Below are 24,968 nucleotides of genomic sequence, written 5' to 3' on the forward strand. Positions count from 1 at the left end.
GAGGGGAGGAAGTGGGCAGGGGCCAAGGGGAATGGGGGCCAGGATCCGAAGCCGGGTGGCCAACATGGGGGTCCCACAGCATGAGGGAAAGGTTCAACTGATGAGTCTGAGGGCTTCAGGAGCAAGAGAGGGGACGTCAGGCCCCCAGGCCCCCAGTCTGGCCATCCTGCCCTCCCCCCCTGCAAATCTAATCTTCTCCTCACCACCCACTTTCCTCCACTGCCGCCCCCTGACGCTGTCCCTAGCTAATTTGTCTTGGTCCCTTTAAGAGCTGCCTGGGAACTGGGGCACCGGAGGGGGCTGGCTGGGCCCCCACCCCCTCCCCCTGCCATGCCCGCCTCTGCTCCGCCCCTGCCCCATACAGACTCTGCTGGAAGTCTTGGACGCCGGGGTTAGGGTCTCCACTGCTGGGCTGGGGGTAAGGCTGGAAAGTGGTGGGGAAGGGGGACCGTGGTCCCCGGGGGAGGGGATGGGAAGGTGGGATGTCAGTTTCCTAGGACTCTGGGCACAGAGTATCTGTGCCAACTTCAGTGAATAACATAGGGGGTCCTCAGGCCTCAGGCTGGGGGTAGGGCAGCTCCGGGGGTCCTGAGGGGCAGAGCCTTGGGGGGAAGGATCCCTGTGTCTCCTCACCTTCCCCCCCCATCTCATTTTCCTGGGACCCTCCTGGGATAAACTCCCATCAGCCACTTGTCCCTCCTGCAACTAAAGATGTGGGACCCTGGCACCCCCATCTTCCCACAGGTGGGGAAACTGAGGCTAGGCAAGCCAGAGGAAATGGAGTGGTGCATACATTAGCAGGAGAGATGGGGATTAGGCTGCAGAGAGCTTCTCCCTCCTTCTCTGCCTGGAAGAAGAGGACACAGGGCACTGGGTGTCCAGGACAGTTCCAACCACAGCCCGAGACTACATCCCCACTGCGTCACCCGGACAGCCTAGCTCCTTCCTGGAGTTCTGATTCAAGGCCAGGAGAGGCTCCCCGAAGCCCACCTGCGTGGGGGTGAAGTAAGGCAGGGGAAGCTGGCAGCCTCCCTCCACTGTGCTTCCTTGGAGTAGTTCAGAAATGTGGCCCTTACGATTCTGTTCCAGGAATGGCACCCAGTTCCCCTAGAGGGGAAGGAGGTGGGGGGAAGACCCAGGGACACTCCCAGGCGGGAAGTCCTTCTGACCTCTTCCTTCCTCTTGTGCCACGAGCTCAGCTGCCTCCGACCCTGCCACCTTGATTTCCAGTCACACCTTCCCCCGCTCCCATGCCCCCCATCCAGGGGCAGAAGAGCCTGGACAAGTGGGCACTCTCTGAGGCCCCAAGGCCAAGGGGCCGCCCTCAGGGGGAAAGGGACCATGGGGGGCAGTGATGGAGCTTGGCTTAGAGTCCACTTCTGCTTTCAGCACAAGCCCTGCCCAAGCGGCCCCTCCCCAGACGGAAAAGCTCACTGGCCACCCGAACCCAGACCCGAGTGGGAACCAGACTTAGTCTCTGAAAGCCTGGTCTGGGGCCGGGACCAGCACACTCGCTTCCTTCTTAGAAACACTATTAAGTCTAGAAATGGGCCAAACTGCTCCCAGGTAGGCTGGAAAGCCATTATCTTACCTCTGTGAATCAGAGAGAGCAAGCAAGCTGCCCAGGGTCACACAGCCAGTCTGAGGCAGCCCAGCCTGGGACCCAGGGCTCCGGCTCCCTGGTCCCCTGGTGCCTGCTTTACAGTCCTCCCCCAGGCCCAGAGAGGCCAGCCTGGAAGGAGTGTTGTCAACTGCTCCTGTTACCAGTGAGGAAGCTGAGGTCCAGGGGGGACAGGAGAGCAGGGAGGGGTACAGGGGTGCTCAGTTCCGGGGCCGGGAGAGGACACAGGCCCAGGTTCAAAGCTCCCAGCCGGAACCCTGCTCGCCCCTTCAGAGGTGTGAAAGACTCTGCGCAGGCTTGTCTCTGTTTTATCTGCGTCTGGTCTCGACCTTAGGAAGCCCCTTCTGCAGTAGTCTGCTCTCCACCCTCTTATAGCATCGCCCTTCTCCCCCTGACAGGTCTCAGGGGGCTAGCCAGAGAAGGCCGTGGCACCAGCCTAAGTGTGGCGGTGGACCCCTTCCTGGGGGACTCGGGATACTAAGAACAGAAGAGGGCTTCTGAGACCCAGCCTCTCAGTTAATCTGCCCGGATATCTGTGGGTTCACTTGCCTCCTCCTTGGCAAACTCAGTCTGCATGGGGTCGGGCTGGCTGGCAGCTGGCTGGGACCCCCTCCTACATAGACGCAGTTCCCAGGGAAGAGCGAAACCCAGAGAAACTGACCCCAGGAAAGAATTTAGCACCATATGACCCCTGAACCCAGCTGGGGGACATCTGTGAGGTGATGCCTGCTGGATGGGGGGAGAAGGAGCTGAGCAAGGCCCCCCCCAGGGGCTAGTGTTCCCCTCCTGCCTACCCCCCACAGCTGGATCCCCGCCTCCCCCACACATGTGGATCTGTGAGCCGCAGAAGGTGGGGCGCAGGGGGACACGAGTAGGAGGAGGAAGAATATGGGGAGATTCTAGTCCCTCCCACTTAGAGATGCGGTCGCCATGGTGACTGAGGACCAGTGAGGCGGGATGGGGTTGAGGATGGGGGGCGGGGGCGTGGCAGGGACGGAGGCACTGGGAGACGGGAACTGCCCGGCATTCCAGGGGGAGGGAAGCACAGTGCATCCCGGAGCTCCAGGTAAGGAAGCCGGAGAACTGAAGGGAGGGGGCGGGCCATTGTCTGATGCTGCCTCTGCCCTGAGGAGGGGGCAGACGGAGGGGTCGGGCCATTGTGTGCGCTACTTGGCTCAGCCTTCCAGCACAGTCAGATTGGAGGAGGAAGCCTAGGAGGCCCCGGGTAAAGGCTTAGGGAGGTCGGGCTGGGCGGGTGGCAGGAAGGCTGAGAGACAGTGTGGGCGGGAAGAGGCAGGGGAGGCTGGGGGAGTGGAAGCCAGGAGCATCCCTAGTGCCTGACACACAGTAGGCTGCTCTGCATAAGTTGACTTGACTTGGCTGTGATCATAAAAAGAGAGCAACAAGGGGCAGGGCAGGTGGGATGGAGGAAGGGGAGACAGGAGGCTGGTGTTCCCCACGACTGGGCTCTTCTGGGGCTGCCCCTGAGGCTGGAAGGGAGAGGGGCTAGGGGGCGTTGGACCTGCTGGGTCATTGGCAAAGCCTTTCTCCCTCTCCTGGAGCCCCTGTCAGTGAGGTATCCATGTGCCCTGGGGCACTGAAGAGACAAAGTGCCCCAGAGTTCTCTGGTGAGCACAGGATGGGGAGGGGAGGAGGGTGAACATGGGGTAAAAGTGCAAAGCGTGAGCACAGGGTAGGGGTGCGGGGGGGGGGTGAGCACAGGGTAGAGGTGCAGGGGGTGAACAGAAGGTAGGAGTACAAGGGATGACCATGGGGTAAGGATGCAGGGGAGGTGAACATGGGGTAGGGGTCCAGGGAAGGTGAGTACAGGATAGGGGTCCAAGGGGATGAACACAGGGTAGGGGTGTAGGGGGAGGGAACATGGAGTAGGGGTGCAGAGGTGAGCACAAGGTAGGGGTGCAGGGGGTGAGCACAGGGTGGGGTGCAGAATGACACCTCCATCTCCCCTCCCACCTCTAACCCCCACAGCGAGATCTCCACCCTGGGCCAGAAAGCTTGGCAGAAAGGGTCTGCTGTTTGATGTGACCGAGGGGTCCCCAGAGGAGGTGGACCCTGGGGTGGGGGATATGGCTGAACTCAGCACTGCTGCTACTGGGGGGTGCCCAGGCTGGGGAGAGAGGAGCCGGAGGACCCCCACATTGGGGCTATGCAACATCACGGCCCCTCAGACCTTGTCCCTGAACCCCTGACCCCTTCTTTCCACCCCCAACCTGCACAACCCTCCCAAGACTTCCCCAGCTGGGCCCTGGTTTCTTCATTGGGACAGGCAGGAGGGAGGTGGGGCCCTGCCAGCAGGGGGCTCGAGGCTGTGGGCAGGACCTTGTGCAGAGGGAGATGTGAGGGGGTCCCCGTCAGAAATCATCAGCCGCCTTCAGGAGGCCGCCGGGAGAGCCACAGACCCGGCGCACGGGGGCCCTTCTGAATGCAGGCTCCTGCGGCTGCCCAGGTCACGTGCCCCTGACCCCAGCCGGCGGCGGGCTCCCCAGCTACAGCGGGCCGCGGTGTGGACTGCGGAGTCTGACTCCAGGGCCTCCCATGCAAGAGGGGCAGTGGCGGGGCGGGGTGCAGTGCCCTTCCTCCTGGTCTGGGTCTTCCTGCGACCTCGATGGCCCTCCTGGGTGTGGGGCTCCTGCCCGCCAGAGAGGTTTCGGTTCCCTCTTGCCTTGGGAGTCCCCTGAGACACGTGCTCTCAGCCAGGAGAGCCTGAGCCAGCAGCACACACCCTCCCAGCTGTCTTCGCCGCCCAAGTGGCTCCGAGCTCAGGGAGGACAGCGGGAGTAAGTGCTCCCCAGCCACTGGGTGGCCTAGGTATTCAGATCTGAGTCTAACTTGGCTTCTCCCTGGGGAGCCTCCCTGAGCCTCACTCGCCTCACCTGGGAAATGGGACTACCATGGTAGCCCGCTGCAGAAGTTCTCGGCAGAGCAGAGCTCCGTCACAAACTATTCGTGTTGGCTGGAGGGGCTGGGGAAGATGCCCCGGGCCAGAAGGAAAATTCCTGGGTCCCCGGGGAAGGAGGAGCTAAGCCCAGCACTTCCAGAGGCAGGAGCAGGGCGTCGGGCTGAGATCGTGGGCTGGAGCTCCTTCCCCCACCTCCCCCACCCACCTCCCCCACCAGAACTCCTCCCTGTGACCCAGATAAGCCAAATCTGCTGGAGCAGAGAGGCCCAGGGCCAGGGCAGGTCCCAATCTGGGCTGGGAGGTGGGGAGGCGCAGAAGGTGGGGGCCAGGTGGGAGTTTTCCAGGGTTCTGGGAGTCTGAAAGACTCTGTCTAGCGGCTTGCCGCCCCTTCCCCGGCTTCTCCCAAGGACCTGGCCACCAACCTCTGTGACAGTTGTCTGGAGGGGTCTTGCTGAGACCAACCCCGAGGAGAATGGACGAGAAATGGGAGCAGAGGGATAAGGAAAGGGCGCTGGCTGCCCAAGCGGAAATTCTAGGGAGTGACCTGGGCCGCGTCGTGGCCAGAGGGCTGGCAGGACAGGAAGGACTCCCCGCCCGAGGAATGGGCATCTGAGAAGGAGCTGGGTCGCGGGTCGGAGTCAGGTCAGCCCAGGGTTGGCTCTTAACCCAGCAGCCAGCCAGCCTCGGGCTGAGCAGGCCGGAAACTCCCCACTTCGTAGGCTGTGAGCCCTCAGTGCGAGATGTGTCATTAACTCTGCGTTATGAGGCTCCCCCGGGGGCCTCCAGGGGCCGGTGAGCTATGGGGGGGGGTTGGGCGCCCCAGCAGTGTGTCCCAGAGGTGTGACCGCAGACGGGACATGCTCTGGGCCACCCAGCCTGTGCTGCCCCAAAGGGGAAGGAGACCAGGCTGCAGAGGGACTGGGTCGGCACAGCTGCGGGTAAGAGCCGGAGGCTCAGCTGGAAGTGGGGTCTGGGGGTCAGCCACCTGCAGGCCCGTCCAGGCCCCTAGCCGGGAGGAGACCCCATCTTGTGGGCAAGCCGAAAGAGGAACAGCGAAGCCCGGGTCATGGCTCCCAGCTGCGAGGGCTCGAGCAAGAGTCGTCATTCCTGGTCTGGTCAGACGGGATGCGGCATGACAGAGGGTGGAGGGGTGGCCGACATGACCCAGAAACCTTCTGGCCTTTTCAGCTTTCTGGATGGGCAGGGAGAGAGAGGAGGGGAGGCAGAGGCGAGTCTCCTTTCTTTGACTGCCCCACCCCCCCACTTCCGCCCAAGCCCAAGCCAGGGATCTGTCAGGACTCGAGAGGTGGAAATTCTGGTTTTCCAGAACTCCCAGGGCTGGCTCTGGCACTATGAGCACCTGGAGGGCCGCGCTCCCGGCCCAGCCGGGCTAAGGCCTCTGTCCCCTGCCTCCGGGGCCTGGGGACCCCCTCCACCCCAGAGTCCGGCCACCCGGGTTTCTGCGCTGTGGCTAGCTCAAGGGTATGCAGGAAGGGGCAGGTGGCTGGGGGTAGACCATCCTGGGGACACAGATGCAGCAACCCGGGGAGACGGACTCCAGGGAGAGGGTCAGCTGCGGACGCTCGGGCAGTGCCAGGAGGCTGCTGGGCTTCTCATCGCCGCCCTGCAAGGAGGGGGCCAGGTAGGTCTGGGCATCAAACAGCTGCAGGCCGGCGCCTGGCTGAGCCGAGGGGAGCGGTCCCAGCAGGCCCGCCCGGGTCGTCCGAGGCCAGCGGCAAAGGCGCAGCCCCAGGGTGCGCGCCAACCTGAAAGTGTGGGGAGAGCCGGCTCAGCTCTGCTTTAAGTGGGGGCATCTGCTCTCCAGAACCTCCCCTTCCGGGGGCCAGGAAGGGCTTTGGGGTCAGGACTATGGGGAAGGGAAGGAAAGGAGGAGACAGCAAGAAGGACTTCCTGAGAGTGAGGAGAGCAAAGACAGAGCGGGGCCAGGGGCCCGTGGTGGCCGGAGGTCAGGGCGACGGCCTGACGGCGGGACTCAGACCCAGAGGGCAGCGTGAGGCCGCGGGCAGGTCCCTGCGGGTGATGGAAGTGAGACTCTGCGGGCACCCTGCAAAGGAAGCGGTCCCCTCCCCGGCACCCCCACCCCCACCCCCACTTCTGCTGCCTGGGGCTCTCCCATTGGTCCCCAGGGGGGGATGTGGTGAGGAGGGCTCACGCTGAGAGTGCCGGACGCCTGTTTCCCCAGAGCCATCTGGTGACAGCCTCCCGCTGAGCATGGCCCTCCCAGCCCCCGGCCGGGACCCCTGGAGCCTCCTGGGCCTTCTCCTCTCCCAGCTGTTCCTGGCGGTGCCGCTACCGCTGACTGCAGGGGGCGGAGGGCAGGAGCCCGTGCCCAGGATCACGTACCGCGCAGGTAAGGGTCTGAGGGCCGGATGGGGCTAAACTGGAGGGGCAGAGGAGGACAGAGACCGAGGGAGAGGGGGAGGCAAGGGACGGGGTCGGGGGTTGGAGATTGTGGTCTCGCAGCGCCAGAGACTGAGGAAGGAAGGAGTGAAGAAACCGTGTGGCGAAAGACCGAGGGACAGGAGGGACCGGGGCGCTTCTCAGAGGAGGTGGTTTCCTCAAGCTGGGCACTGCAGACCCTAACTGCTTTCACACACACCCCAAACCAAGGCCCGTGCTAGGAGGTTATCCGTGGACCCCGCGGCCCAGGACATGGCAGGCACATGACAACCACACGGACCGTCTGTGTCCGGTGCTGTGGGCCCCAGGAATAAGAGAGTCAGGGCGGCCTGCTGGGGTCCAGGCCCTGGGACGCTACCGGCTGCTTTCTTTCTTTCCTTCTTTAGATTTTATTTATTTTACACAGAGAGAGAGAGAGCACAAGCAGGCAGAGAGGCAGACAGAGGGGGAGGGGGAAGCAGGCGCCCTGCTGAGCAGAGAGCCCACGCCCCTGAGACCATGACCTGAGCTGAAGGGAGATGCTTAACCTACTGAGCCCCGCCAGGCACGCCTGTCGGCTGGTTTCTTGCTGAGGCTGTAGGAGCCCATGTTTCTCCTACTTCCAGGGAGAAGGTCCGGGAAGGACGTGGTCCTGCAGGAAGTGTGGGTGCTGGGGTTACCAAAGGAGGCAAGGCTCGGCCGTGCTCAGGGGTCTCGCAGGCTCGAGTGGGGAGGCATGTCAGCAACTAGCCGTGCGAAGGGGGGTCAGTTCTGTGAGCTCTGAGGGAGGCCTCCAGCACCTTGCCGGCCTCTCCTTTTGGTCCTGAGATTGTCAGAGCTTCCAGAAGTAAGTCTTAGCGAGAGGACCATCTCGCTAAGAGAGGACCCTCCAACGAGGGCCAACGTGCCAAAGCGCCCGTGAGGGGATGGAGGAGCTTATCCCCGTCGCTGGCGTGTCCTTCCTGGAACCAGCTCGCCTCCCCCACCCAGGAGACATCCAGCCATGCCAACAGGGGCCTCTGAAGACCGATGGTCCCCTCTGCTCAGCCTCTGGCTGTGATTCTAGTGGCTGAAGCTTCCTGCTAGAGGAGAGGAAGGAGGGTCAGCAAGTGTGACCCTACAACCCACAGCTACCCCGACACACCGTCCATGTGGCTCACAGTATCTTCTTGTCTGTCCCTCTGCCTTCTGCTCCCCCTGCTCCTCCCTGGGGAGGATCAGGGCATCCTTCCCCTGCCCCCAGTGCCCCCCAGGCCTGGAAAAATGTCCATGTGCCTTGCTCGATTTCCCGTCCCTTTGTCTATCTCTTGGGTGCAGGCCACCTTCCCCCAGTCCCAGATTGTCATTAGCCTGTCTCTGGCAGCTTCTTGTCTCCCCTATGGGCTCAACACAGACCTCCTACGCTACTGGCAGCGGGGGGGGGGGGGGGGGGGGGGGGGGGAGCCGCTGGTGGAGAGCGGGTCCAGCTTCCAAGGCCAGGGGAGCACACTCTGCCAACCCTTCTCCTCACCAATCCCCACCTTGACCTCAGGAATCATCTGCCTGCCCAGCCATCCCTCATCACTCACCCCTTCTCATCACTTCCCAACAGGGGAGGGACACAGGGCTCTCAGCCTCTTCCACCAGAAGGGCCTCCAGGATTTCGACACCCTGCTCCTAAGCGATGACGGAGGCACTCTCTATGTGGGGGCTCGAGAGGCCATTCTGGCCTTGGATATCCAAGACCCAGGGATGCCCAAGCTGAAGAACATGGTGAGGAGGCCGGGGATGAAGGGTGCGGGCTGGGTGCGTGGGGGGGCGGGCCGCTGCCGGGGGCCTGGACTGCCCACGCACGACTCACTGCGCAAGCGCTGTCCACTCTAACCCGCGGCGATCAGCCATTCCCGACGCAGGTATCTGGTCTGCAGAGCAGATAAGAAACGCCACGGTGGCCTCGCTGCTTGCTGGTACCATGCATCCTGGCGGAATAACATTAATTGCTAAAATGGCTGATATGGAAATCATTGGCACTGAAGGAAGCGTGGACTGGAGTTAGATCAACAGTCCGATGTCCACCCGCCGGCAGAAATCCCCGAAGCTTCCGTGTCAAATCATAGTCACCCTCCTGCTGGGAACACTGTGAGGAGGACAGGGGGAAGGAAGGAGGGATGGGGCCGAGGGTCCCTCATCTCCCACGCTGTGTCTCTCAGGGTGTGGTCTCTGGGCCACTGTGCATATGGGATACTGGTTGAAAATGCAGATTCTCTGAGGTGTGAGCCAGGAACTGACATTTTAAACAAGTTCCCCAGGAAACGTGTGGTTTGTCGACTGCTGCTCTGCCTAACCCGCCGGGTACTGGGTACTTTCCATATGACACTGGTTGTGCCCTCCGGAAGCCTGTGCAATGGACTAGGACCCCTCACCCAGGGGGTGGCTGAGCCTGGATTCAAACTCGGGTCTCATTCCACAGGCTGGGTTCTTCTGTTGAGCCGCACCCTCCTGAACACCGGTATCCTTCGGGCAATAGCCAGGGTCAAGGGCTGGTGTTATTATAGCTCATCAGTGTGCACCGACCACTGTGCATGCTGGTGGCTTTAAAGCAGACCCGAGGAGAGGACAGCGGGTCAAAGCTAGAGCAGAAGACCTCACTGTCCTCTCCCTCCCGACCCCTACGGCTGCAGATCCCCTGGCCGGCCAGCGACCGGAAAAAGAGTGAATGCGCCTTTAAGAAGAAGAGCAATGAGGTGAGTGGAGGTAGGGGTGTAGGGACACTGGGCAGGAACCCCCGAGTCCCCAGACCATCACTGGATGGCATCTGGTTGGGCCGGCAGTGGAGGAGGCTGCTTTCCTAGGTGATCGCCTGCATCACGTTCTGTGAAGATGTCCAGGGACACCCCCCCCCAGCAATTCTGGGCCCTCTCCCCACCAGGAAGGGTGGGGGGCAGCCCGTAGGGCCCAAGCGTGTGGGGCAAGTGGCCAGACACCCGGATTCTCTGTCTCCCCAGACACAGTGCTTCAACTTTATTCGTGTCCTGGTCTCTTTCAATGCCACCCACCTGTACACCTGCGGCACCTTTGCCTTCAGCCCTGCTTGTACCTTCATTGTGAGTTACGGGGCACCAGCACCCAGACCAGAGCATCCCTTCTCACACCTACACCCTGCCCCCGCCCGCCCCCCACCCTCTCTAGCTCTGGAAAACCCTGCTCTTCTGGATGCGGGACCCTCGTGAGCTTCTTGGCCCTAGTTCCCCTCCACATCCCTCTCCCTTCCTCACGCCCCTCATTTCCCAGACATGAGACTCTGGCGTTCTGGCCCCCAGCCTCTCCCCCCCTTTAGGAACTCCGAGATTCCTACCTGTTGCCCATCTCTGAGGACAAGGTTGTGGAGGGGAAAGGCCAGAGCCCCTTTGACCCTGCCCATAAGCACACGGCTGTCTTGACAGGTGAGCATCAGGTTCCCGGCAGGGACTTTCCCGGGTCATTCTGTGGAATATGGAAGCTGACAGTTTCCTGAAAGGCCGGGGACAGAGGGAGGGGAAGCCGGGAGCCTCAGAGCACTAGCTTGGAGGGGCACTCAGCACCCCAACCACCAGCTCCCCAACCACAAAGGAGGTGGGGGGAGACGTGGAGAGGTTCGTTCACACAGGCGGGGGCGCCTGGGAAGGGTCTTGGCAGAGAAGAGGCCTGAGGCTCAGCCAGTTGTCCATAGATTATAGCGACACCACTGTCTGCACCCTCCCATACACAAACCACAACAGACTCCCCACCCCGGCTTCCTGGAGGAGGTGGCCTTTGGCTTTTGAGTGGAACCTTGGAAACTGGGGTAGACGCACAGGGAAGATGTTCCAGGAAGAGAAGAGTGGGACCAAGGCGTGGAAGCAGAAAGCACCGCCACCTCTGGGGAGGAAAGAGGGATCCTTTCTGGCAGGGGGTTCAGCTGGGCGTGCGGGGGAGCAGCCAGGGAAGGGCTGGACAAGGCCAGCCTGCCGAAGGACGAGGAGGGAGGCTCTTCCGGCCGCAGGAGTCCCTAACAAGGGTGCTCAGTGGGGTCTACCAGCTGGGCTGTGGGCGCCCCAGGAAGCTGCACCCTCCATCCAGGATGCCTCCCGCCCTCTCCCCTAGATGGGATGCTCTATTCTGGCACCATGAACAACTTCCTGGGCAGCGAGCCCATCCTGATCCGCACGCTGGGACCCCAGCCCGTCCTCAAGACCGACAATTTTCTTCGTTGGTTGCAGCGTAAGGACCCGAGCCCCCAGCCCAGGTCTGGCCTTGCCCTGAGCGCGGAGACCAGGCCCGAATGCCGCGGTTCCCGAACCCCACCGTCCTCTGTTTTAGGGGAGGGGGTGCAGTTCCCGCCCCCGTGGCAGGCGCCCCCGGCGCCACCTCCCGCCAGCCGTGGGGCGTCCCATCGGGCGGCACAACCGGCCCGGGGTGGGGTGGGTGGGGGGCTCCCAATCCTAAGCCTCCCCGCCCCGCCCCGCAGCGGACGCCTCCTTCGTGGCCGCCATCCCTTCCACGCACTTCGTGTACTTCTTCTTCGAGGAGACGGCCAGCGAGTTCGAGTTCTTCGAGAAGCTCCACACGTCGCGGGTGGCCAGAGTCTGCAAGGTCTGCGGCCCGGGCGGGGGCGGGGCCGGGGCCGGCCGTCGGGGGAGCCACTGGGGAGGCGGCGGAGGCGGGGCCGAGCTCCCACGGCCCAATGGGAGCGGGACGGGGGCGGGGCGACGGGGGGGGGTCGAGGCGGCTCTGACTCCGCCCCCGCGGCCCTAGAACGACGTGGGCGGGGACAAGCTGCTGCAGAAGAAGTGGACCACCTTCCTGAAGGCCCAGCTGCTGTGCTCCCAGCCGGGGCAGCTGCCCTTCAACGTCATCCGCCACGCTGTCCTGCTGCCCGCCGCCGCCTCCGCCGAGCCTCTCGTCTACGCGACCTTCAGCTCTCAGTGGTGAGCAGAGCGGTGGGGACGCAGGGGCGGCACGCGTGTCCTGGGGCCCAGAGCGCCCCCTGCATGCACTTCACCTAGGAAGGCATGGGCCCGTCACCACGTCCCAGGAATCTGACTCATGACCTTCGTGGAGGTTGGAAAATTAGGCTCAGAGAGGTTCTTTCTGGTTTATAACCTGCCCCCTTCCAAGAAGGATAGGAGGCTTATGGAAGGGGAACGTTGAGACCAGATACAGTCAAACCGATGAAATGGGAGTAAAAGGAGAACGAGAAGGCAGGGACAGGGTCAGCACATCACAGATGGCTGTCGCTGGTGCAGTGCTGGGATGCTGGTTACAAATTTAGCTCTGAGCTTCCCAATGGCCAGAGCAAAGAGGGAAACACCATCAGTGTCACTAAGATAAGAACAGTCATTGCTTGGAGGCTGGGAAATGTTCATTGATTTGCTGTGATCTGGCCCCACAGTGTTTAGGTGTCTGATGACCGTATGTCAGGTACCAAAGGTATCTGCTGTCAGCAGGGTCTGGTATCAGTGGCATCCAGAACTGAGAATGTGGGAGTGTGCCACAATCTGGCTAAAGGGAACAAGAGAAACCTGTCTTCACAGACCAGGGCTGAAGGAATAAAAATTGTCTCATAGTCAGGCTCTGGTTGGTTGTCCCAGGACCAGGAATCCAGGAGGCCCAAAGGATCAGGGCTTCATCATCAGGGGCAGGTTCCATGGCCCCTCCAATGGGTACAGCCCAGCCTGGGCAAGATAGGAAGGAGCCGCCCCAAGACCTGAGCCCCAGTTAATTATCCTTAAGGATAATCCTAAAATGAGCCAGAGTGAGGGGCTCTCCTGGCCCCTATCAAGGGGGTGGCGGGGCGGGGCAGTAAACAGTAGTAGGCCAGCTGGGCCCTCCACACTCCTGCCCTTCCGGGCTTTCTCACAGGGGTGGGCCAGGCCTGGAGCTGGTAGAGCAGAGGAGATGACTGTGTCTGCTCTGGCTGTCCGCAGGCAGATGGGTGGGACCAGGAGCTCTGCTGTCTGTGCCTTCGCTCTCAAGGACATCAAGCGTGTCTTTGAGGGGAAGTACAAGGAGTTGAACAAAGAGACATCACGCTGGACTACTTATGGGGTCCCCGAGATCAGTCCCCGGCCAGGCAGCGTGAGTACCACCCCCCACACCCAGCAGTCCTCCGCCCCACTGATACACACATGTCCTGCATGTGGAAGTACCCATTGTGGCACGATCAGTGTCTGATAAATGTTACCCAGTCCTGTCTGCTCAGGTACACACCTGCTCCCGTGGCCCACATTCCACAGGTGTCCATGCATCCTACACACAGAGAAGTCCCCCCGCCGCTAAGTGCACCCCAAGTACCCGGGTGTATCGTGGAGGAATCAAGGGAGCCCTGGCTGTGCCAAGAACCGCCTGGGCATCTGATTCTGCCTTTCTTATTTAACTTCTGTGTTTTGATCGGAGTTGAGTTCTGTAAATACTGACAGCATTTACAGAATCTTACAGATCTACGTGGTCAGTTACCAAAAACAGCCCTATGCAGCGTCCTACACTTTTCCCCCTGTAGAGGGACAACCTCTTTTAGCTGAGCTGATACCTTTTATATTTATCTCCAAATCTCTAACATACTGTTATTGCTCCTTCTTGATGTTTGAGTTTCAGTAGGATGTATCGAATCCCCATTCTGGGTAGTGACGATTTCCCTATGCCCCTCACCCCTACCCAGGCACGTAGGCACTGGAGCTGGCCTGCAGCAGCCAGCAGGAACCGTTTGGGGGCATCTCTTTCCAAGCTCATGTGTGCTGACATGACGCCGGTGGCCTGAGACCCGCGGGAATTAGGGCTGCGCGTCCCCGCACCCCCGAACTGTTTTACCAGCACACCACTGCACCCAGCTGTCACCTCCCAACAGAGTTTTATAGTAATTTTGGTTAGATCAGGATTTAGATCAGGACTCATGCACAGCTGAGCCAGGAAGCAGGCCCTGATTACGTTTCCTTTTTGCATAATTTCAAAATTTCCCGGGGGTGTGTAACTCTCTCTCTTCTTTTTCTTTCTTTTTTCTTCTTTTACTTTCTTAATTTGCTTTTTCTTTCTTTTCTTTTTCTTTTTCTCTTTTCGCTGCTTTGTTTTCTAAGCTCTTATCATTCATTCTACCCCAGACCCTTCCTCAATGATCTGCATCTCTTCTGAAGACAGATGCATTAGGCATTCTAACAGGTTTGCCTTCCTGGAGGTGGTTCCCATGAGCTGCAGCCCAGACCTGCCCCCCCGCACTGCCGCCATCCTAGAATTTCCCTTCTCGTCCTTCTGGGCATTTCCTTTGTATCTCTCCGTGAAGTCCTCGTGGTTCTGACATCCCATGGCTTCCTCTTTTTTTTTTTTTTTTAATTTTTTTCTTTTGTTTTTAAGGATTTGATTGATTTATTTATTTGATGGAGTGAGTGAGAGAGAGAGAACACACATGAACAGGGGCTCACACCTTGTTGAGCAGGGAGCCCGAATGGGGACTCGATCCCAGGACGCTGGGATCCTGATCTGAGCTGAAGGCAGACGCTTACCCATTTGAGTCCCCCACGTGCCCCAAAATACAGTTTATTTGAATCAAAATCTAAGTAAGATATGTAACTTTGGATTAGCTGGGGTTTTTTTCTTTCTTTCTTTCTTTCTTTTTAAGATTTTATTTATTTATTTGACAGACAGAGATCACAGGTAGGCAGAGAGGCAAACAGAGAGAGAGGAAGGGAAGCAGGCTCCCGCTGAGCAGAGAGCCCAATGCGGGGCTCGATCCCAGGACCCTGAGATCATGACCTGAGCTGAAGGCAGAGGCTTAACCCACTGAGTCACCCAGACGCCCCTCTTTTTTTTTTTTTTTTTTAAAGTTTACTTATTGAAGTAATCTGTACACCCGTGTGAGGCTAGAACTCGCACCGTGGGATGGAGAGCAGCATGCACTCCCGATGGAGCCTGCTGGGTGCCCCTTGGATTTGTTGTTCTTTTAAGGCTCTTTTAATCTGTACGTTCCACCGTCTTCTTTTCTCTTGCCATTTGCTTGTCCTGTGGAATTTTTCTCAGTCTAGATCTTGGAGCTTCCGGGTCTCTGTGGCGGAGTTGCCGTCGCTCCTGCGCCTTGTTGGAGGCTGGGCCTAGAGACTCCGTCCAATCCGAGCTCCACGGGGGCATAAGACCGCTTCAGTAGTTCTTTGCTGGGAGAGGGTCTATTTCCTCTGGGTCATTTAGCTTTTCGTTTGTTTTTTTCATCGGTTCGTTTTGGTCCCTTTCGTGTTCGTGATTTAAATCACAGGTCTGATGGCCCCGGGTTCTCTGTTCTCGTGAGAAGGGCCCGTGAAGCTCTCCGGAAGCTTCTTCCGTGGACGTGACCGCCAGCGGGGGCTCCCCGATGCCCCGCGGAAGGTGGCCTGGCCGGGCGGTATTCTCAGGGGTTCTCTGCGTCAGTATCAACAGGTCTTACCTCTGACCTGCAGCCAGTTTTCTGGGGCCCTCTTCCAGCCTTGTGCTTGGAGGGAGACGGCCTGGCTGCAGGCCCTGGGGGGCCGGGGGGCCGGGGGACCATGTCCCCACATGCACTGGTCTCCCCGCCTTCTCCCCCTGCTTTCTATGTGTGCCTGCTGCCCGTGTCCAGAGACTCTCTGCTTTCTGGTCTCCAGAGAAGGAGCCTCCAGTCCTGGGCCCGAGGCCTGCAGGGCCAGCCCCCGCACCCCCCATGTGTGGGACCTCAGCTTGCCCTCCTGACGCAGCACCCCCCACCCCCACCCCCCACTTTCAGAGGTGGCTGCTGCCATTTGTGACCTTTAGAGAGTCTGCCTTGTAAGTCAGACCCTTTTGGTTACCCCGGGGCTGGCTTAAGAAAATTCTTTCCTTTTTTTCCTGCTCAGTCTTTTACCATCTTTGATCGTTTGACTTCAGCTTTCACCCTGCGTCTGCCTTTGCTCTCCCCCTGCCCCATCCCCCCATTGTCGGGGTAGGGGGAGGAAGTGAGAGTAGGTGCGCGTGCTCCTCTGGCATCAGAGTGAAACACAGATGCTCTTACCTCACATCACAGATGAGGAAATGGAAGCGTGTGGAGGGGGAGTGACATCTGCACAGCGGCAGCTGACAGAGTGGGGCACCGTGAGCCGGTGACACGCTGTGCTGTGTGCGGGGCCTGGAATTCCGCAGCCCCAGGGTCCTGAGATGAGGACTGCCTTGAGAGAGGGACCAGTGGGGGGTCCCGGAAGGCGACAGTGAGCTTGCGGGGCAGGGAGCACGGACCTGAGGCTCCTCCTTCCCCTTTTAGTGCTCCGTGGGCCCCTCCTCCGACAAAGCCTTGACCTTCATGAAGGACCATTTCCTGATGGACGAGCAGGTGGTGGGGACACCCCTGCTGGTGAAGTCTGGTGTGGAGTACACGAGGCTTGCGGTGGAGAAAGCCCAGGGTGCCGACGGGCACAGCCATCTGGTCCTGTACCTGGGCACCGGTGAGTAAAGTCTCCCGATGTCCCGCGGCGACCAGGTGGGGGCTGTGACTCAGGCTGCGGACTCCGTGCACTCCCGCTCTCATTCTGCAAATGCTTGCTGAGCACCTGCTATGTGTCTGGCGTCCCTCTGGGCTCTAGGATACGGTGGGGCCACCCGACAGCCCAGTGTCCACCCTGTCTGAGCTTTGAGTCTGGAGGGGGTGATGGACACAGAGCACAGAGGGCTCTGATGGCCGGACCAGGAGCTGTTTGTCTCCCGAAGCCCCATTAGAGCCGTGAAGAAGCGAGTCGGTGGCAGGTGGCTGGGAGCAGCCAGCGGGGGGACAGTCCTTCAGGAAGCTGGTCGTGAAGGGAAGCGGGGAGGGGAGACTGGAGGAAGGGGGGGCTCCTGCCAGCAGGCTTCTTTTTTTTTTAAGATGGAAAGGTCCTCAGGCTCCAGGAGAGAGGCAACCGGTGAGGAAGTGAGCGGGCGGGTCAGGGGTGACTGGCAGGTTGCAGAGCCAGGAGGAAGCTGGGGTCCAGGACGCAGATGGGGGGCAGCCCCCATGCTGGGATGGGGTGGGGAAGTAGAAGAAGGTAAGGCTGGGGGCGGGTGTCCGGCAGGGAGCAGAGGAGGCTGTCGCAGGCAGGGTTTGGTGTTCCGTACAGGAGGAGGACATGGGGTCTGGGGCCGGGGACGAGGGGTGGAGAAGCAGGGAGGTGTGAGGAGAAAGGGCTACATTCACAAGTCAGTGTGGAAGGAAGGAGAGAGAGTCGGCGGGGGGACGTGCGAGATTGCCAGGCGTGTGTGTCGAGGGCCTGGTGGGGGTAGATGACCTTGAGCTTCCGTGGAAGAAAGCTACCCGTGCGCCCACGGCAGCCACTGTCTCCGCTGAGCGCCTGTTGGGTTCCAGCAGAGAGCAGGACCGACTAAAGCTCGGTGCCTGTGGGACGCATGGAGACAGACGACGCGTGTAGCACATGAGCCACGGACCTCGTGTGTTTTGAGATTAGACATTGATTTGGAGGAAGGGAGGACCCCCAGCCACAGCCCGGGGGGTGCGATTTCTAACGACGCGGTCAGCGCGACCTCACTGAGGCCCGTGGAGGAGGGACACTCAGGGGAGCTGAGGGTGGAGGCTGCCGGGCTTTCTGCAAAAGTACGTGGCTGTCCTTGGCCCCAAGTCCGTGGGGGTGTGGGTTGGGTTCTTGCAAGGGAAAGACAGAGGGGCAAGGGGTTCCAAGCCGTTGCTAACAGAGTTCCCGTCAGCCCCACGGCATGGAAGGGAGCAGCCTGATGGGCTGTGCTGGGTTCTCTTTGGAGGAGTCTGGAGTCAGAGGCCATGCATGAGGGCCCGTGGAGGAGGTGACAGTCTCCACCGTCTGTCTCTCCACAGCCACAGGGGCCCTCCACAAGGCTGTGGTGAGTGGGGACAGCGGTGCTCATCTGGTGGAGGAGATCCAGCTGTTCCTCGATCCGGAACCTGTCCGCAACCTGCTGCTGGCCCCCGAGCAGGTGGCAAGGGCCCTTCTGACGAGGCGGGGCTGGGGGGCTGGGTCCTTACTGGGGGTGCAGAGGTCACTGTCCCTCTCTTTTCCAGGGCGCAGTGTTTGCAGGCTTCTCAGGGGGCATCTGGAGGATTCCCCGAGCCAACTGCAGCATCTATGAGAGCTGCGTGGACTGTGTCCTGGCCCGGGACCCCCACTGTGCCTGGGACCCCGAGTCCAGAACCTGCCGCCTGGTGCCCAGCCCCATCCCGTGAGTGCCGGTCCCGGACGGCATTGGAGGCTGGCCTACTGGGACCTTCTTACCCAGTGTGGGGCACGGTCCCACCCGGGGTCTCCCTCCTGGGGCCGAGGCTCCTCCTGGGGTGGGCTGAAGCGAGGGGTCTTGGAGCTGCCCCAGCCGCCTGGGTTTACCTGCGTCTTCTCTGTCCTGACCCCCACCTCCCTCTCGTCCTCCATCCTCTTCCCACTTCGGTCTGTTTCAAGGCCTGACGTCTGCTCTCTGCCTTCGCAGGAGGTCCTGGAGACAGGACACGGAGCAAGGGAATCCAGGGTGGGCTTGCGCCACTGGCCCCATGGGCAGGAGCAGCCAGCCCCAGAGCCGTCCCCAAATCAGTGAGTGTGGAACCGGGGGAGGGTGGGGGGAGGCTCAGGTGGCTGTTCCCCCAGCACCCGCCAGCTTGCGAGCCCAACACCCGACCCGGCGAGGATTTCAGGCCTGGCTTCAGGTGGGAGGATAGGAATTCCAAGCGGGGATTCCGGATTGGGGCTGAAGTCGGTTGTGGTGTCAGAGTTGGAGTCAGATGAACCAAGGTTAGTCTGGGGTCCAGACTGGAGACAGACGAGGGCTCAGCTTTGAGTGTGGGGGCTGAACTGGAAGGTGGAGAGGGGAGTCAGGGTCCACATGTCGGTAGAGCTTTCCTGCCCTCCTGCTCCCCTGTGCTTAGCCATATCCCCATCCTTCATCTCCAGTTAAAGAAGTCCAGGCTGCACCCAACTCCATCCTGGAGCTCCCCTGCCCCCACCTCTCGGCCTTGGCCTCATACCGCTGGACTCACGGTGCGGCCGAGATCCCAGAAGCCTCTTCCGCGGTCTACAATGGCTCCCTGGTGCTGCTGCTGCAGGGCGGGGTAGGAGGCCTGTACCAGTGCTGGGCCACAGAGAACGGCTTCTCTCACCCCGTGGTCTCCTACTGGGTGCAGAGCCAGGACCAGCCCCTGGCCCTGGACCCCGAGCTGGCAGGCATCCCCCGGGAGCGTGTGGATGCCCCACTAACCAGGGTTGGGGTTGGGGCCGCCCCGGCTGCCCAGCGGTCCTACTGGCCCCACTTCCTCACAGTCACTGTGCTCCTGGCCTTAGTGCTTTCAGGGGCCCTCCTCCTCCTCCTTGCCTCCCCGCTGGGGGCTCTCCGAGCCCGGGGCAAGGTGCAGGGCTGTGGGACCCTGCCCCCAGGGGAGAAGGCCCCCCTGAGCCGGGAGCAGCACCTCCAGCCTCCCAAGGAATGCAGGACCTCTGCCAGTGATGTGGACGCTGACAACCACCCCCCGGGCACGGAGGTGGCATAGGCTCTGGGCAGGGCTGCGGCCATGTAGGGTAGGGTAGGGCGGGGTGCCCAGCTGGGCTGCCTGGGGGACCTGGGGCAGTGTAGCCCCAGGACAGGCAGGAGCACAAAACACCGCCTTCCTGTTGTGCCGCCGGTGGTCCTCAGCGGGCCGGACACAGCAGCCTGACCCCCCGTTGGCTGTCCCTCTGCCACGCACTGGGCTCTCCACCGGGCCGTCCCAGACCCGGACCAGACAAGACCTGGAGCCCATCCTTCATCTCCGGCCATTCCAAGACCTTCCAGAAACATGCTGCTCCAGGAGCCCCTGTGACCTGGGACTGTTCAGGCCCCCGTGGTAACAAACACCGAGGTACGAACGACACAGGAGGCCGCTGCCCGCTGCCCGGAGACCCCACGGGGGGCCGCTGCCACCACCATGGACACCAAGTCTCCGCTGTTCCGGGTCCCTGCGGGGGGCTGCCCCTCCCGCTCCCTTACCAGCTGTGCTGCTGACTCCTGGGACATCCTTCAGGAGGTCGGACCCCCTTCCTTCTTGTTTCAGCCGGGGAGGATTGTGGCCCCTGCCGTGGCTGGAAGGACGGGGTAACCTGAGCCTTGTTCCCTCCTCCACTCTGGCTGACCTCTGGAGCCCTCTCCTCTCCCCTTTCCTTTATTTTGGGATCCAGACTACCGCTCGTCACAGACAGTTTATTTTTTATTAAAAAGACAAAGCTCAGGACTCGCGCCGTTTTCTGGGAGCAGAAGGCGGCCGCGGAGGACGGCGGGATGGAGGGGGCGGCCCCGGAGGGCCTCAGCGGGGAGCAGCGCCAGGTCCGTGGGGCCAGGGCTGTCCAAGGGCAAACCGTCTCTTCTGCCGCGCCGGCTGCCCACCCAGAACCAACCCTGCAGCCCTTTCCGCATCCATCGCCCACGCACGCCGTTCCCTGCTGGGCAGCTGCTGTCCCTGCTGTCCCCAATCCCGTTCCCCATGTCCGCGGTCGTGTCCACTCTTGGCGGACTGAATTTTTGGAGAGACCCTATGGCCACCCCCAGCCGGGGCATCCCCTTCCCCAGTCCCACAATAGCCCTGTGTGGGGCTCCCCCCGGGGGCTCCTCTCACCAAGACCCTGCCTGCCCGCCCGCACTCGACCGCTCCTCCCCTCCCCTCTCCCCTCCCCCTCCCCACCCCTGCGCTGGGTGTTCCCTGCAGGGTCCAAACTAAGGAGGGCTCTGCGCCCCGCCCCCACGCCCACGGGCTCTCTCTCCTGTTCTCACCCAAACCCAGACGGGGCCCCTTCCTGCCGCCCACCCACAGCTCCCCCGGGGACAACCTTGCCCTCTCAGGTGCCCTGTGCTCTGGCTTTCTGTGCCACCTGTCTGCACCGATGACTCTGAAGCTACTCATAAGCCCCAAAGGGCCTTGACCTCTCTGCCACCTTCACACTTGGCCACTGCACTCCCACGACTCTTTCTCTGGGGCTTCTCCTTTTTTCTTAATCGTTTTTATTTGTAATGCGGCTCAAAGCAAACAACAGGCGGTCTACCCCCTTCACGGACCACCTCGGAGTGTTGCCTGAGCTTCTGCTTCCGTTGCTGTGTGATGCCGCCAGAGCCTGCCTTCCTGCGGCCCCGGGTCTCTGCCCCTCGAAGAGCATCTCCCTCTTGCCAGGCCCCTGCAGGCCCTGCAACCACCAGTCCCCTCTCTGTGAATTTGGCTACGGGAGGTGTGTCCTGTGAGGGGGGTCGCACAGTATTTGGCCTTCTGTGACGGGCGTCTTTCAGTCCCCATGACGTCCTCAAGGCTCACGCATGTTGGAGGCCCTCCTTCCTCGCCAGGGCGGAGCACTGTTCCCCTGGGCACCTGTCCCGCTGCTTCTCCCCTGCCCTCGCGCCGGAGGACCCTCCGTTGTGGCGTTTCTCGGCTACGGCAGACACCGCTGCAGTGAGCACCGGTGGGCAAGTCTCTCCTCCAGACCCCGATTTCTGTGCCTTCTTTTCTGGAGGAGGTCTTCTTCTCTAGGAATGTCTTCTAGCCTCCGCCCCGCGCAATGGCTCCGTCTTCCTCGGTCACCAAACACATTGTTAGCCCGAGCCCGGCTTCTGCTGTTCAAGCACCTGCCAGACGCACCTTGGGGCTCCAGCCGCCCCCTCCCACCCCCGCGACCTCTCGACCAAGAGCAGTGGGGCTGCGGGGGCCGCTGGGCCACAGCGGGGCTGCTGGGAACTTGCACTTGGCCTACGTCCGCGCCGCAATCCCTCACCTCTCGGAAGGAAGGAAGGTACCGGCAGCCCCTCCTGCTTCAAGCATTATGGAACCCTCGCTGCCAGGCAGGCGTCTCCTCAGCGAGCTTTCTCCCGGCTCCAGCCAGCCCGAGGACAAGCCCGCCGGACGTCTTCCTCCAGGCCACCCAGAGGTGTCCAGAAGCGCATCCTTTGCCCTTCACTGCCTCCCCTCAGCATTACTCTGGAAACGTCTCTTTCCTCATTCCCCTCTGAGGTACAATTTAGATGCCTCCACGCGATCTTCCGAGCTGGCCCCAGTCCCGGTGGTCATTCCTCCCCGGGATTTCCCTGGTGCTCACTGTCTGCCTCACTCAGGAGGTGCCCGAGCCAACCCGAGCCAAACCTAAGAATGTGAGCGACCCTGGGGTGGGGGCGGGCGGGCGTGCATCTCAGGCCACCCCCACAGCCAGCAGCCTGAGGCGTGAGGCACTACACACTGGCGACCCGAGGCTTCCAGAGATTCTCACCATTTGTGACAGCACAGCCTCCGTCCCGGCTCGCCCTGCGTGACCTCTGTGCAGCCTTTGACCTTGGTGACCTTTCCGTCCAGCAACACCTGTGCTCCAGTCCGGCTGCGCACTGGCTCACCTGCCTGCCTGTCCTAGCACCTGAGGTTCCCGCGGCATCACTCTCTTCTCTCCCGCTCAAAGCTCCCCTGCAGGGGCGCCTGGGGGGCTCAGTCGTTGAGCGTCTGCCTTCCGCTCAGGTCATGATCCCAAGGTCTGGGGATCGTGAGCCCCGCATCGGCTCCCTGCTTGGCAGGAACCTGCTTCTCCCTCTCCCATTCCCCCTGCTTATATTCCCTCTCTCGCTGTCTCTCTGTCAAATAAATAAAATCTTAAAAAAAAAGATCCCTTGGACAGTGTGTCCATACCTACTGCTCCCTCTCCCACCTCTTAACGAAGGACGCCCGTCCGTCCCCCCCAACCCGTTCGTTCAGCAAACATGCACTCGCCCCCGCTGTGGTCCAGAATGTGACGTGGCCAGGCCTGCTTCCTGTCTGCACGGGGCTTACAACACAGCAGCAGGGACAGCTGGCCCCAAGCTGGGGAAGAGGTATGGAGGGGGACAGTGCTTTACCTGCCTTCCAGCTACTGCTTCCCTCCACTTGGCCACACCACAGACATCTCTAACGCAACATGTCCCAAATTCAATTTGTCATTCCCTCCAGACCCTCTCCCGTGTTCCCCTGTGCGGGCTAGTCACACCGCAGTGTGGAGGCCTGGGGCTCGTCCTACACTTCCTCTCTCCCAGCCCTCCCTGGGGACTGGGTCCCCACCCCATCTGCTCCCCGGCCCTCGCTTGCCCCTGCATTCCCACCAGGTCCTGACCCCCTCACCAAGGCCGCCAGAGCCGACCCCTCACCGGCCCCTTCCACCTCTCTGCCACTCCCATCCAGACTCCCTTCTCTGGAGGGTCATTCTCGGCCAGGGTCAAGAAGAGCTTGCTAGAAACGATTCTGCCACAAATTGGGGCACCTGGGGGCTCCGCTGGCTGAGTGTCTGACTCTTGACTTCAGCCAGATCGTGATCTCAGTGTCGTGAGATCAAGCCCCGCAGACAGACGTCACGCTCAGCAGGGAGCCTGCCTGAGGTTCTTTCTCTTCCTCTCCCTCTGCAACCCCTCCCCTTGCTTGAGCTCGGGCGAGCTCACACTCTCCAATACATAAATAAATAAATCTGAAGAAAAAAACTTGAAATGGTTTTTCACTCAATCCAGACTAAAGAACTCCAGCAGGACCTCCGGGGACAGCGTGCCTTCCCTCCAGCCGCTCTGCATACGCGTCCTACAACGCCTCCTACAACGTCCAGCGACTGAGCACCTGGGACTGTTCTCCAAGAACCTATACTGAGTGTCCAGTGTCAGTCCAGGCCTTGGTGACACAGAGATCAGTAGTCTCCTGCCTGACGGAACTAACAGTGATGTTCCTTGAGGCATGCTGTTTCTTCTCCCTGGAACATCAGCCCCTCTGTTCTCAAACCTGCCGTGCAGAGTTAGTGCCCTGGGCACACCTTGCTCTAATCCCTTTCATACATGACTGCTGCTTCACCGGGTTTCTGTGTACCTGGCATATAGTCTCAATGCTGAAATCCTTTCATTCATTCAAACATTTCCTGAGCACTTACTACGTGACGGGCACTGTGAGGTGCTGAGGACACACCGATGAACAAAGTAGACACAATTCCTTTTCTTTTAAGATTTTATTTTTTTGAGAGACAGAGATCACAAGTAGGCAGAGAGACAGGCAGAGAAAGAGGGGGGAAGCAGGCTCCCCGCTGAGCAGAGAGCCCGATGCGGGGCTCGATCCCAGGACCCTGGGACCATGACCTGAGCCGAAGGCAGAGGCTTAACCCACTGAGCCACCCAGGCGCCCCAGTAGACACAATTCTTGCGGTCATGAAGCATACATCCCAGTGTGGGAGATAGACGACCATCCTAGTGTGGGAGACAGATGAGAGAGATAGTCAAACAGGTAGGGGATATTAGAGGGTGATGTGCTATAAAGGAAAAAATTGAGTTGCAGGAAGAAGGTTCAGTGGAATGAGTGTCTACAGATAGGAGATGCAGAGTAGGTCACTGGATAACGTGAAGTTTGAACAGTGAAACAATGCAGTAAATGACAGTACAGGCTCTGTGGGTGCCTGCAGGAAGAGCTTCCAGACGTAAGCCGAAGCCAGTGCAAAGGCCCTGAGTTGAAGTGAGAGCAGTAGAGGAAGGGAGAAAGATACTCGGTGTGCAGGGTTGGAGGGAGACTGTAGGACCTCGTAGGGCTTTGCCATTGTAGATATTGGCTTTTACTCTGAATAAATGGAGGACCCCTGGAGTATTTTGAACAGAGGCGGGGACAGAATCTGACCTAGAATTTAAAAGCATCACCCGGCTGCTGTCTTCTGACTAGAACATAGCAGGAGCAAGGGGAGAAGCAAAGAAACTGGTGAGGTAGCTGTTGGAGTCATCCGGGTGAGAGCGGTGGCTGGGGCCAGGCAGGCAGCGTGCGGCTGGCAGGGAGTGGCCAAGCCCTGGACAGGCTTTTGAAATGAAGCCCATAGGGGAGCCTGGGTGGGTTAACTCAATGGGTTAAAGCCTCTGCCTTCGGTTCAGGTCATGATCTCAGAGTCCTGGGATCGAGCCCCGCATGGGGCTCTCTGCTCAGCGGGGAGCCTGCGTCCCCCCCCCCCTGCCTGCCTCTCTGCCTATTTGGGATCTCTGTCTAATAAATAAATAAAGAAAGAAAAACAAAAAGAAATGAAGCCCACGGCATCTGAGGACGGGCTGCATGTGACAGGGGAGAGAAGGAAGCTTGCACCG

The 24,968-nt window shown here is 60.7% G+C and overlaps 1 protein-coding gene across 5 annotated transcripts; it reads left to right on the forward strand.

The window, feature by feature from the left end:
* The first annotated feature begins 371 nt into the window (after positions 1-371).
* SEMA4A (semaphorin 4A) lies at positions 372-20,112 on the forward strand. Of its 5 annotated transcripts, none has more exons than XM_044266561.1 (15): positions 372-418; positions 6,745-6,912; positions 8,533-8,693; positions 9,602-9,664; positions 9,926-10,024; positions 10,258-10,363; positions 11,043-11,159; positions 11,407-11,531; positions 11,694-11,866; positions 12,866-13,016; positions 16,168-16,348; positions 17,725-17,843; positions 17,929-18,086; positions 18,348-18,448; positions 18,806-20,112. In XM_044266561.1, exons 2-15 carry the CDS (start codon positions 6,774-6,776, stop codon positions 19,396-19,398), a joined length of 2,286 nt encoding a protein of 761 aa, XP_044122496.1. In that variant the 5' UTR covers positions 372-418; positions 6,745-6,773; the 3' UTR covers positions 19,399-20,112. The 5 variants fall into 5 exon arrangements, with proteins under 5 accessions (XP_044122496.1, XP_044122497.1, XP_044122494.1 ...); XM_044266562.1 differs by lacking the exon at positions 372-418 and adding an exon at positions 2,633-2,687; XM_044266559.1 differs by lacking the exon at positions 372-418 and adding an exon at positions 5,427-5,479.
* The last annotated feature ends 4,856 nt before the right edge of the window (positions 20,113-24,968 follow it).

This window comes from Neovison vison, chromosome 10 (assembly GCF_020171115.1).
Source record: "Neovison vison isolate M4711 chromosome 10, ASM_NN_V1, whole genome shotgun sequence".
Lineage (NCBI taxonomy): Eukaryota > Metazoa > Chordata > Mammalia > Carnivora > Mustelidae > Neogale > Neogale vison.